Source organism: Mastacembelus armatus, chromosome 16 (assembly GCF_900324485.2).
Source record: "Mastacembelus armatus chromosome 16, fMasArm1.2, whole genome shotgun sequence".
Taxonomy (NCBI): domain Eukaryota; kingdom Metazoa; phylum Chordata; class Actinopteri; order Synbranchiformes; family Mastacembelidae; genus Mastacembelus; species Mastacembelus armatus.
The window spans coordinates 15534765-15547820 of NC_046648.1; the positions used below are offsets into that span (position 1 = coordinate 15534765).

Here is a 13056-nt window from a genome sequence, read left to right on the forward strand (position 1 = left end):
AAATAAACGCAATGTTTGCAGATAACATTTTGAAGATATTAGAATAACTTCATAGGGGAAAAAATACAACGTTTTTCATCATACTGATGCACCAAATTTATTATTCTGATCTAATGGCAATAATACAGGAAAATATAAACATCCTAACATACAAAGTTTATGCTGCCATAAAGCCCACAGAGTATATGGTTCGGTACCTTTTCTATGTTGCTACAGGCTCTTGAATTAGCAACATTTCAGAAGTTATCACGTAAACATATAACAAAAAAGAAAAAATGCCACATCAAACCTAATCAATAAAAAACAAATGTTGCATTTTTTAATAATAATTAAAAACATTTAGTGCATGTTTTTTGTACCTGAAAATAGACATACATGCTCAACATGTCAACATTTGCCTGCCAATTGTTTTTTCATCTATATTATGTCATCTATATATTTCTGCATTTCAGTATAACTCTTAAAACACATTTATTACAATATGTACAAATGTTGAAACATAACCAATATAAATGTCTCTACTGACATTAAATAACTATTTTTCAGCAGTTCACATTTCACACTGCCTTTTTAAATTCTGTTACTGACTCAATAATATTAAGTTAGGCTAAAGCAATTAATCCATAAAGATGGTAAACTGTAGGCACAGCCTTCATCAGTGAACAGGTAGACTTAAATAGTGCACAGTGCTGTTTGCAGAGGAAGAGCTGAACGTGTAAACTAAACACTATTTATTCTAGAGATGAAAATCAAAGCAGAGTAACATTCAGTTCAGTCCAAGAGATTTAATGTCCTCTATGCAAAGGGAGAGTATAGCACTGTCTACAGAAAATACTTTCACACCAGTGAATATTCATGTAATTTATAGTATGTAATGTAGATTCAAGCCCTTTCTCTACCATTGTGTACTAAGGTGTGTGCAGGTGAAAATACAAAACTTCCCCAAACAGTGAAATTAAATTCTAAGTTGAATCATTTGGACAACAGTGGTGAAAGTGGTAAAACAAAATCCTGTGACAGGATGATAAATGTAAGTTGTTGTAAGCATTTGTGGTCCAATAAGAAATGTTCCCTTTGAATTACCCCTCATCTTTCATGATTCTTCTTAGTTACTGTTGACAGATCCATCAATTCTTTCACTTCAGCGACGTCCTCGTCCACTCTCCTTCCTCCACTCACCTCTGATTCTCTCCTCTTTCTCTCCAGCTCCTGGCACTGAAAACTTTTTCATGACTTCCTTTTCAAACTGCTCCATTTCCTCCTCTATGTCACTATCCTCCTCTTCTCCATTCTCACCCTCTTCCACCATGTGTTCCAAAATATCACTAATATCCTCCACAAAATCTTGAAACTTCATCTGGTCATGAATGAACACTCCATCCTTGAAGAACTCGGTGGCCAGCTTTTTGAGCTCCTCTCTTTTGGAAGCCTCTACCCCTACCTCCTCTGCCTTGGCTAGGTATGTTTGGAGGACAGCCTCGAACTCAGGTAAAGGGACGGGAAGCAGCCCCTCAGCCTGAGCGCAGCTCTCCAGTGCGTCACAGTGCTGTGGAGGTTTGAGGTTGTGCTGGAGGCGGCCTCTCTGCTGGACCCAGTACTCAGCCTGTTCCAGGGAGGGTTGGCGGTGTGTGTGACGAGGCTTCCCATCTACCCACACCTGCTCTTCATGGTGGTCATGATGGTGATTACTGTTAAATTTGTGCTCTTCTTTGTGTTTTTGAGAGCTTGACCTGTCTTTTTTCCAATCTGCATTGTGCTTTTTGTCTTTCTGCCCTCCTCTCTTCCACTCTTCTTTATTTCCCCACTCTTTCCTTTCATCCTTCCTCCTCCAATCCTCATCATCCTTAGCATTTTTATTTTTCCGCTCATTCTCTCTCCACTGTTTCCTCTCATCCTTTCCATTCCTTTCTTTACCATGATTCTTGCCATAGTTTTCATTCTCTTCCCATTGTTTCCTTTCACCCCTACCTTTCCATTCTTTACCCTGATCTTTGCCATTTTTGCTCTTCCACTCATCTTTCTTCCACTCCTTCTTCTCTCCTTTCTCCTTCCAATCTTTTTTCTCCCATTTTTCTTTGCCACTCTCCTTGAAGCCATCTTTCATTTTCTTCCATTCTTTTTCTCCCTTCCATTCCTCCTTGGCCTTATGCCTTTCTCCTTGTTCATTTCCTCCCTTCCAATCCTCCTTCTCCTTACTCCTCCACTGTTTACCTTCCTTCACTTGCTCATGCTTTCCCTTTATCCTATCTTTCTCCTCCTTCAATTTTCTCTCACTTTTTTCTACCCACTCTTTCTTACCCTCCCTAGCCTTCCATGGCTTTCCTTCATCACCTCTTCTAGACTTTTCTTTCTCCGTCCATTTTTCTGTCTCATCACCGTGGCTCTTCTGATTATCTTTCTTATCCTTGTCAAATTTTTCTTGCTCATGTTTTCCCTTTTTCCTTTCAGATTTACCTATTTCTTTGTGATCCTTTTTCTCTCCATATGTCCAGTCAGATTTTTCTCTTCCTTTCGACTCTTTTATCTCACCAATGTCATATTTATCCTTCTTCCAATCTTTTTTCTTCTCCTTCTGTTCACTCCACGGTTTCCTTGCCTGCTTTTGTGCAGTTCCATCAGTGGCCTGCCTGGTGTCCTCAGGCTGACCACTTGGGGGCGATGTAACTGGCTTTACAGTAGCTTCAGCTGCCTCATTGAGTGCTGAAAGAAACACAAGTCATTAAAACTACAAAGATGAGTAGTGAGCATTCAAGTGAGAAAATAGATGAACAAAGTGAGAAATGCTCTCTATTGTCCCCAGCTTTCTAACAATGACCCTTCAACATTATTGACATTGTCCCCAGCTTTCTAATAATGACCCTTCTTTCTAATCATCCTTCTACATTTTCTATTTTCCTTCACATCCCCTCTCTATCTCCTCCCTCTGTCCTTTTGTACCTGAGGAGAGTTTTAATTCAGTCACAGTGGATCTCAGTGTTTCTAGTTCTTTCTGTAGGGCCGGGACAGACTCCAGCTCTCTCTTCATCCTCTCGTTTTCTTTTTGAAGGACAGTGAAAGATGCCATCTCTGTCTTCAACCTACTGTTTTCCTTCTCCACTTCCTCCCACCACAGCTGCTCCTTTGCTCCCTCTGCTGCCTGTCCCTTGGCTACTTTTAGCTCTTCTTTCTGTGCCTGAATAAAAAAAAAACAGAAAAAAAGGGTCATTTGAGAATATTACAAACTCAGTGACACATTTATGCACAGAAACATACTCATGTACATATTCATACCACACACGCACGCACGCACGCACGCACGCACGCACGCACACACGCACGCACGCACGCACACACGCACGCACACACGCACACACACGCACACACGCACACACACACAGGAGATCAAGACAGAATGGAGTCACACCTCAAGTTGGGCTTGTAGCATAGAAATCTGCTGGTTCCCTTTGGCTAACTTATTTAAAATCTCTTTACTCTCAGCATCTATTGCAGATGGAGGAACCTCTGGATTAAGCCACTCCTGTCAACAAATTGTACAGAGAACACAACACAATGACAATTGAGATGACTTTTCAGAATTATTATTGCCAGACACAGGAGTCCAAAAGTGAGAGAATAGTAGGTGTTAATGAGATGAGAAGGAAAAGAAGTCCAGGGTAGCACCGTTGGTAGACAAAAGCACTAATGCTGCCAGTGCTGTGGGTGGTCTCCTACTAAGAATATCAGACTAAAGGGTCATGTCTTGACACTTGTACTCACAGTGGTGTATATAATGCATAAACATGTGAGAACGTGAAGAAAAAGAAAATGTAAAACTGACATCAGTCTGACCTGTTTTCCTGGTATCTCTGAATCTTTCAGCTCCCTTGTAGCATAGTCGCTCTCTGCAAATCAATATTGAAAAAATGAAAGCAACCAATACAAAAATCAAGGTAATAGAATAAGGGCATATATGTATATATCATGTCATTTAATTTGAACCAAAATGAAAGGTTAGAAACAATATATTCATTGGTGGTTGAAAACCTTGTATCTCCAAATTTGCATATTTTAAGTTTCAACTTTTACCTTGTCTTCTAAGTTCTTGCAAGGTTTTTACACTGATCAGGCTAAAGAAAATTAATAAACCTCTAACTTGACTAGAAAAGGTATAGCCTTCAAGCTAAAGCGATTAATCTATGCTATTGTGATGTGGTACAAGGTCTTCATTTAACAACAGCAAATAAGCCTGCCTGCAAAAGGGCATACATCACCCTCCCACTGGCTCACACCCATGTAAAAGCGTGCAGTGCTTCGATAAATCAGTTTTTTTCTGCATGCACATTCACATTCAAATGCATGCTAGGGGCATAAAAACTTTTCATTCACACATTCACATTACACACATAAACAACGTACCCTCATCCAGGTCCATGAAGATACCTGCAGGTATAATACAACTGAGTCTCAGAGCGTCCTTTATCTAGTCCGCTGCTACTGTCACTTTCGTCTGTCTAACCCTATTTTAAAATTCATCTAAAAGAATGTTAACAAACAAACCAATATGTTCCGCCAAAACAATATGTAATGTTAACCTTCAGGTTACAGGTCATATAATGATGCTTACCTGAGAAAAAAATGGTGCCAAGGCCTAACAGAATGACAGCACCCAGGATGCACTTGTTCAGAGAGAACCCACTTTCCTCCTCTCGCCGTGGCAACTGAAACTCTTCCTCTCCTTCCTCTTCCTCCTCTGAACGTCCAATCCGCTCCAGGGTTGCTAAGAGTGACCTCCTCCTCCTCACCTCTGGCTCTTCCTCCTCTCCTGTCTTCTCAGTTCTCTCCTCACCTACTTCTGAATCCACAGGGGAGTCTGGCACCGTGGAAGTTAAGAAAATGAAAAGCTGCTGTTACAAGTATATTTTGACAATTACCTCGCAGTTCACAGGTATGGTCATTTTATTGGTACTCCCAAAGCATAAATTGTAAATTAGACAATTTAATTTTTTGATATTTATTATTTCAGAACAAAGCTGTTGCACATTTATTAGGCACAAATTTGTTCTAGCACTTACAGAGTTGATGTTTGACAGCACAGTAGCTATAGTGCTATAACCACTCTTATGGTGCAGTATGAGACAAAACCCCTTATAGATAGGATTTGCTTCTATATTTTCTCTGCTGTGGCAAGCTGGTTAATTTGCTCCATTGCCATTCCTTATTACATTAAAAGGCTTAACAGTTGAATAAACAGTTTGAAACAAGATGTAAATGTTTTATTTTGGAGGTTCTGGCAGTTTCAAACACCAGTGCTGGTTTAATTTTTCCAAATTATTTGCATTTGTAAGTGTAACGGTAATATAAATGGGCACTGTAATGAACTCGGTGACAGTAAAGAAAGAAATGCACAAAGGAGCACAAAAGGGATAATTTTTGACTGCTGTAGCAAGACATAGTGCTGCAGACCAAAACCACCACACTGCAAAAAACTTTCAAGGTCCCAGTCCCTCTGAAGCCAATTCACTTTTGCAGGGTGTCATGCAAATTGAAGTTTCTACATCACATCATGCTCCCTTCCTCATACCAACCACAGCCTCTCCAGACAACCTCCTGGCCCAGATACTGAACAAGTCCAGAACCAGCTGGTCCACCAAATACACTTCAAACACAAATAGTACATATGGCTTAGAGTCCGAAATAAAAGGGAAATGATACAGGAATACCACATGAGGTTTTCTTGCAGTGTGTATATCAACACATATATGATAAATATGATGCTGAGGTTATTATTAGATTATATGAATACTGATGGGGTTCTTACCCGCCTGTTTCCCTAAGTCTGTTGTCCCTGGAGATAGGTCTGACTCCTTTCCTTCCTGTTGTAGCTCCTCCCCATTTAGCAGGTGTGTTGTTTCTTCTTCAGCAAACCTCTCTTCTTCGTGTGTAAACTGTCCCCCTCCCAGAGTTTCTGTGCTCAGCAGTGAAGTCGCAGGTTCGTCAGAAGAAGGGATTACATGGGTGTAGGAATCAGAGAATGAATCAGGGAGGTCAGGGCTGGACTGTTCAGGGCTCGCACGCTGTCCCTCTGAATGGATGGGTACATCACTGTCAGGAACAAAGCTGACAGAGACTTCTGAAGAGGTGAGAACAGAGGCATCAGTGGTGGGCTGCTCCATGCTTGTGTCTCCACTTAGCTCTGCTGTTTTATCTTCTGATACCTATGTATAAGAATCAGGTGATTAAAATTCCTTACAGCATCCCTCAAGCACTTTAGAGTACTATATTTTTTAACAGTTTCAGTAGTTATGCCTATAAATTTCAAACAAGTAGGAGCTTTTTATTGTTGTGTTTTTGTTGCCTCTTCCAAAGATGTAACAGCTAGATTACATCATCTTACAGATATGAAGACTTATTTAAAATGAGGATAATACGCTGGCTTTACACTGTAGGGCCAATCAGAATAAATGCATAAACTTAGACCATTGTGTAATTATAAAATAAAAGACCTACAAATAGAAAATCATGTGCACTGCTTACCAAGTGGCCCTCCACATGGGATCTCTCTACGAGCTGGTTCACCTCAGAGCCTGGCTCAACAAACACATAGAAATTTGTGTGTTAAAAGTGTTTTTCCTGTGACATAAATAACTTCCTCATCATCAAATTTATTGTGACAAACACCTGCTGCAGATGTAAGACTTTCTTCATGCTGCTCTGTCTCCTCTGCCAGAGGCTTCAAGGTTACAGGGACAGTCTCCTAGGACAAAAACAAACAACAGACATAGACATAGACACACAGATATTATTATCATTTAGATATAATTTCTTGGTACAATTTAGGCTAATTTGAATATGTAGTCAATCTTTTGTTTGTTTCTGAGTTCAATGCGTTCAGCAGTGACAAACAGCTACTGCCAAGGTGCCACTGAACAAGACAGTGAGTGTGTAACTTACCCTCAATGCTTTCTAACAGACAGTTTGTGTTTCTGAATAATAGTTAAATTCAGGGCAAAAAACACAGACAGAACTGTCAAAGGAATCTACTCCATATTCAGGTGACCCAGTACGAAATCATTCTAGGAGGAGTTTTCTTTTTAAAAAAATAATGCATTTTCATTTAGGTCATGCACAACAACTCCACATATTCCTATTCTCTTCACAGAGTGGTGATACCTCAGGAGTGAGGATGGTCCAGCTGTTGTTAGCACTGCTGCCGCCAGACATGGCCCCCTAGAGGCTTTGTCTGTCTTCTGTAACACACGAACATAGACAAAAGATGACATGATTAATAGTGATTCACTGTGAAGAAATCAAATTAAGGTCCTGTATGTGGCTCTGCCCTCACACCCCCAAATCAAAACTCCAAGCTAGGCCCTAAATTTTAAATATGGCAGTATAGGAAAAACAAGATTGTGTGTGTGTGTGTGTTTTTTTTTTAAATCAACAACCCCAAGTGAACAGGTGTTTTGGTCAGGGGACTGAACAAATAAAGTGACAGTGTGAGTATTGCAGTCTTTAGTAATTTACATCCTCTGTGTACACATGCAAATGATCTGAATACACGGCTTTGCTACTGAGCCTCACCCATTCTTGCAATAAAGGACCTACTGTAAGGTGTTGCTAACACATTGCTGTGTGAGTGTGCACATGTGTGTACAGGAAGTCCAACTGGCAGGGGTAATTCAGTTCTTCATTAGTAGTTTATGTGTGATGTGGGCCTTTTGGACACACTGGCTTTTGACTAGCAGGGAAATGTTTTGGCAGAGACATGGGTAACTAAGGCTAGCATTATTCTGGAGATACAAGCACCAGAATGGGCTGTCCATTTCAAAGCAACTGGTCTGTTAACTAGATGTCTACAAACTACCGTATTTGAACTGTATACTGCATATTTGCATGCTGCAAAGGAATAAGGCATTCCGCAGTAATAGAAAAAGACTTGGTGGAAGCATTTTTGTCTAATCTATTACCTCTGCAGGAGTACATGTGACTAAAACATCTACGCAACCAAAGACAGTGAAGCAGAAACACAGGCTGGTATTTCAGTTGTACCACTTTATCAGACACAAGTGTCAGGTGTTCCATATTTAACCTTTCCTTTCAAACAGCACAGGATGTTATAACAGAGATGTACATTTACTTAAGTGTAGTCTGGCTTTATTCAACGAATGCACAGAACGAATACAAGAACAAACCACTTAGGTTAACACCACACTGTCTGGGTAATGACACACTTCACTCACCAAATCCAATTCTCTCCCAGCTCTGCAATTTAGGTCTTCTAATCGAGTGTCTCCCAAGAGAAGTCTACTGAATCTAGCCTAGGGCCCAATGAGCATTGTGGAGCATATAGTGGAATGGCTTAAATAGACACCAGCTAAATATAGTTTGCAAGAGATTGAGTAGAGACAGGAAGAGGGAGCATGGAGGAGATGACCATGGGGAACACAAGAGAGGAAGCCATGTGTTCTAAAAACGGTTTTAAAAGGATTATTTTAAATGCACCACAAAGCCAAAGGCTTTAAAGAGAGAAAATGATTTTCACAACCTTACAGTCTGCTCTTATTCTGATCTTTATGAGGAATGCGTAATTTAACTTCTAAACCTGTATCTCTGGGAGTATGGGTTACATCATACCTCATCTTTGCATATTTGAAGATATCTGATCTCACTGTAGTAATACATCTTTGAAGCAAACTAATAAATAAATAACCCTTGGAAATACTGGCAACATGCAGCAAAATAGAGCCACATATATGGTTATAGCTGCAGGCCTAATCTTATGATCTAGGTCTCAGCAGGGGAAATGACCAAAAAAGGTCAAGAGAATAAACTACAGAACGAGCCATTAGGGCAGCAGATTTTAGGCTGTCAGCAAAAACAGCATCTTGTACAGAGTAGTTCACACTGATGGCGACAAAGCAGTTAACTAAAATGGAACCAACGTTAACACGTTACTGAAGGAGTGAAGACTGACAGGAAATGTCATTTGGCGATGGGCGCAGACAAAAACAAAACGTAAAGAAAAATCACTTTAAAAACATGTCGAAGTCCAGCGTGAGTAAGCTAAATTGCTAAAGCTTTCAAATAAAACCCCCAAATTGTAAGCAATTAGATACTTAGTTATCTATTTAATAAAACTTCAACCGTTTCAACTGTCAATCGAGCAACCAGGAAAAAGTTATTGAAACGACGTTGGCGACACAATGGAAGAACAAACAGGAAAGAGGCGGCAATAAAAACAACAGCAAATGGAGCCAATTGAGACCATTCTTACCCTGGTCCGCTGGTTTACTTCAGTCCTCGCGGTCTGGCACAGTTTCTTAGACTTCTGAGTCTTCCCATCCAACTTGGGAACTTGGGACGTGCCTCCTGAGTTTTTATGATCCACGCGCCTGTCGTCCAATCACAGCTGGTGTTGGCTCTTGACCCGCCCTTCTCCATCGAGCTCGACCAATAGCAATGCGGTGTCACTGTACGTCACAGGGAAAGCTTCCAAGTTGATTGACACATGCAGGTGATGGCGAGTATGAAAACATACATCTTACATGCATTATGGTTGTTTTTAAACACTACCTGTCCCTTATAAAACAGCTAGGAAACAGTATTGGAAATATTTTTGGATGTTTTTTCCTATCATTACCGGAATCATAAAAAGATCTCCTGAAAAACATGCTGTTTTGCAAACTTGAATTAAATAAACACAAGGTTAAGTCTCAATAAACGGCACATGAAAGCTACTTGAGTACATGTGTGGCATCTAAACCAAATTAGTATTTGTTCACCATCAAATTATAACAAAACAAATAAAAATGCAGACATAAATGTAATATTTTTGCTCCTTTATTCATTGCCACACAGCTTTGAGTTGTACAGTCAATATCAAGGATGCCATTCCTCAAGATTTCAGATAAGCAAGAAACTCAGAACCAGTCCCACAATTTCTAGCATCTGAAAATGTGTGTGTGTTTCCTGGGAACCCAATAAGAGAGTCCTTTAGACCCTGAAAAACAGAGATAACAAAAAATTACCACATGAAATAATTCTAGGATTTAGTAAATTTCTCACTGAAAGTGCTGCTTTATAAATTTGAGAACTTTGAACAAAAAAGTAGGCAACTAAAACTGTGTAAATTAGAAGGATTTTAGTTTGCAGTTAAATAAGGTGGTAGTTTGTTGTCATAAGAGACAAGACTCCTAATACTAATACTTGCCAATGCTTTTCCAGCACCACTGATCAAACACTCGATTTCTGATGTAATAAAAGCTGGTTGAAATTACACTACAGAAGCCCAAGGACAAACAGGAAAAATCAATGTTTGACCACTTGATCTACTCTCTCTCACTCTGTCAATCCAGGATCTCTTTGATGCACCAGCAGCAGAGTAGGAAATAAAGGCACTCCTTGAATGACTGGATGAAATTGTAAGCAAAGTTTCCTCCCAGGAAGTTCTTGCCTCTTCCTAAACCCATGGCCATGTCCCGAAGGTGCTGTCCCAAAGAGGACGAGGGCATGGCCTGTGGAAGAGGACGCTGGGGATGCATGACTGCACAGAGGAAAGGGAGCTACCAGGCAGAGGCAACAAAGAGGCAAATCGATGAGAAGAAGTAAGAGGTGAGGTCTGACAAATGAGATTGGACTGGGCTCGTGCAACAGCTGAGGTCCGCTCCGTATTCCTGGCACAGTTAGCTCCTCTACTTATAACCTCCCATATGAACTACAGCCTGTCTCCATTCACATCCTGCTTTTTCCAGACCCTTCCCTGCAGTCAAACATCTGCTGATTGATTAAATGCGTTCTCTCTGAGCTCTAATATTCCCTGAATCAGCCCCGTACTGTTACAGTCTCACCTGTTCACAAACAGGATCGTTCTAGTAGCTCCAAAACACTCCCAGTACTAAATTCCACTCTTTGTTCAGGACTGCATGTGACAAGCCTTCTAGCAGTGTGTGCTGTGTTGTTTGATTTTTTTGTATGTACTTTGATAGAAAAAATTGATGTTTATTAACATTTGTTTATGTATAAGATAAACACTAAATACACAATTATCTAAAAAGCCAGACTCACAAAGAGAGATGAATGATATATGTACTTATATTTGCAATCTATATTTTCAGATACAGGTGTAAACATGTTTCCCTAAAAACAAAAGCATTTATCAGAAACAAAGTAAAAATCAATATCTGACAGTGGTATCTAAAGTAACCTTTGGCTTTCAAAAAAACACAAATTAAAAAGTACAACAGCATCATCAACACTATCACCATCACCAACAACAAAATTTGGGAAGGATTTTCATGCAACAAAGGCAACTGTGATGAACACTGATGACAAAGAACCAGTTCACTAATGATGCAGAGGGTCAGATGGGTCTGTTTCAGTACATGACAGGCACACACAGTAATGACAGAAGTCTGGATTTCCTATTTCTTTAACCTATAAGCAAAGGAACAGACAGTGTGTGATTGTCTGACTGACCTAGCTGTCACTCCAGTATGCGACTAGATTGCATATGAGCCCACTTCAGGGCCTGATGACTGGTTGACTGTAAAGGTTTAGGTTGAAACATCCCTTCTTCAGAAGTTTGGCCTCAGTCTTTGACATATTGGGAGTTAAAAGCTACTGCAGTGCTGTGGTGCCTGTCCCTGTGTTACTTATCCAGTAAATCTTTAAATACACACCTATGAAAACGATAATGTTCATACTAAACTGACCAGTCAAAAATGGATGTTATTTACAGATGGCCAGGATATATTCACACAATGGTGACATCAAGTATCTGTGATTAAAAACTGAATGCAAGAATATGCATCAGAGGAAAGTGTCATCACCAGATCTGTTTTGTGTTTATTGGAGTGTCATTTTTGCAGAGTCTTTGTTTAACTGAGAGGCTTGTGTAAGATTCTCTTGTAGTAGACTACATTTGAATTAAGTACATAAGGTGACTGCATTGAAGTGATGTGACTGCACTGAAGAAACAAGGCACAATTAAAAAGATATATATATAAAAAAAAAAAAAAACAAACATCATGAACTGATGGAGGAAGAGGACAGGAGTAACTAGTATGTAATTCTCCTTCCAGATCCTCTGAACAGCACACTGAGGAACATTTTACTTAATATTTCATCATTAGCAATGCGCCAGAAACATTTATGTCCATGTGTTTGTTACCCCCCAATCTATTTCACAATACAAGGTTTTAAATAAAAGACATAATTCCCTCAAGTGATTAAAATGTAAAGCAATATCACAATACACAAAAATCACCAAACCAGTCACTATGACATACATCATTCTGGAGAAGGAAATTCTCAGCATTTCTCATTGGCCACCATTTAAAGGGGTCTCCTTTAACAGCTCTCAGTCAGAATACACTTAAAAGATATAACCCATAGATTGTCAATGCAAACACATACTAAGGTGTCAGCGAAAAGCAATAGGTCAAAATGATGGTCTACACTTCGCAAAATGTCCTAGTTAATGTGTTTTAGGTGACATCAATACAATTTAAAAATCCCCCTATCAATGATGTGTTCAGGAACAATCCCCTCAAATCCTCCCTCTAGAATAGGCCCATTTCAATATTTCATTCTATAAATTCCAATGCTATAAATCACAAAAGATAGATAACTGTTGATAATTATAATGGCTTCTTCTGCCAATACTGACCAAGTTCATGTTCTTTGGTATGGCAGGTATGTGGCATAAAGGTGTATGTGTAGAGGATTTAGGATGATTCAGCTGTTCAGATCCTCCTTAACTCAGAATGTCCAGTAAGTAATGAGTCCCAAGATTAAAATAACAAACGAAAAAACAAAAAACATGTGATGATCATTGGCATAGTCCCAGCGTTGCATACAGGCTTTCCTCACCACCACTTATCTTGCCAGGGGTCAAAGTTCAAAAGTTTTTCATAGGGGAGTGGTGGGGGTTAAGGTGGCCCTCTTGATCAGATCTGAAGCAAGCTTGGTTATGCATATTCAGTCAGAACTATTTCAAAGTCATGTTTGCTGTTGAAGTGCCCAAGTGATACTTGATATTTATTTTTGAGCCTGTTTCAGACTCTAAAGCCAACGATT

At 39.7% G+C, this 13056-nt stretch overlaps 2 protein-coding genes across 8 annotated transcripts; both read right to left on the reverse strand.

The window, feature by feature from the left end:
* Positions 1–81: 81 nt before the first annotated feature.
* Positions 82–9377, reverse strand: pbxip1b (pre-B-cell leukemia homeobox interacting protein 1b). 7 transcript variants are annotated; one of them, XM_026317184.1, is made up of 12 exons: positions 9254–9377; positions 7150–7226; positions 6658–6730; positions 6514–6563; positions 5798–6194; positions 5561–5635; positions 4604–4849; positions 4396–4419; positions 3829–3881; positions 3404–3517; positions 2938–3172; positions 82–2700 (listed from the first exon to the last, which is right to left on the reverse strand). In XM_026317184.1, the coding sequence occupies exons 2-12, from the start codon at positions 7198–7200 to the stop codon at positions 1142–1144; spliced, it is 2877 nt and encodes a 958-aa protein (XP_026172969.1). In that variant the 5' UTR covers positions 7201–7226; positions 9254–9377; the 3' UTR covers positions 82–1141. The 7 variants fall into 7 exon arrangements, with proteins under 7 accessions (XP_026172969.1, XP_026172973.1, XP_026172972.1 ...); XM_026317188.1 differs by having other exon boundaries at positions 82–2697; positions 3082–3172; positions 6658–6733; XM_026317187.1 differs by having other exon boundaries at positions 3082–3172; positions 6658–6733.
* Positions 9378–9803: 426 nt separating this feature from the next.
* Positions 9804–10922, reverse strand: lenep (lens epithelial protein). The gene has a single exon (XM_026317849.2). It carries the CDS (start codon positions 10518–10520, stop codon positions 10326–10328), a length of 195 nt encoding a protein of 64 aa, XP_026173634.1. The 5' UTR covers positions 10521–10922; the 3' UTR covers positions 9804–10325.
* Positions 10923–13056: the final 2134 nt, after the last annotated feature.

Bases quoted from the DNA above. Each gene is read 5' to 3' on its own strand.
- pbxip1b (XM_026317182.1), bottom strand. From the start codon at position 7,200: ATGTCTGGCGGCAGCAGTGCTAACAACAGCTGGACCATCCTCACTCCT. The intron at 6,734-7,149 runs GTATCACCACTC...TTTTTGTCCTAG, and splicing joins GGACCATCCTCACTCCTGAG to GAGACTGTCCCTGTAACCTT. The intron at 6,195-6,513 runs GTAAGCAGTGCA...TCTTATACATAG, and splicing joins CCCATGTGGAGGGCCACTTG to GTATCAGAAGATAAAACAGC.
- lenep (XM_026317849.2), bottom strand. From the start codon at position 10,520: ATGCATCCCCAGCGTCCTCTTCCACAGGCCATGCCCTCGTCCTCTTTG.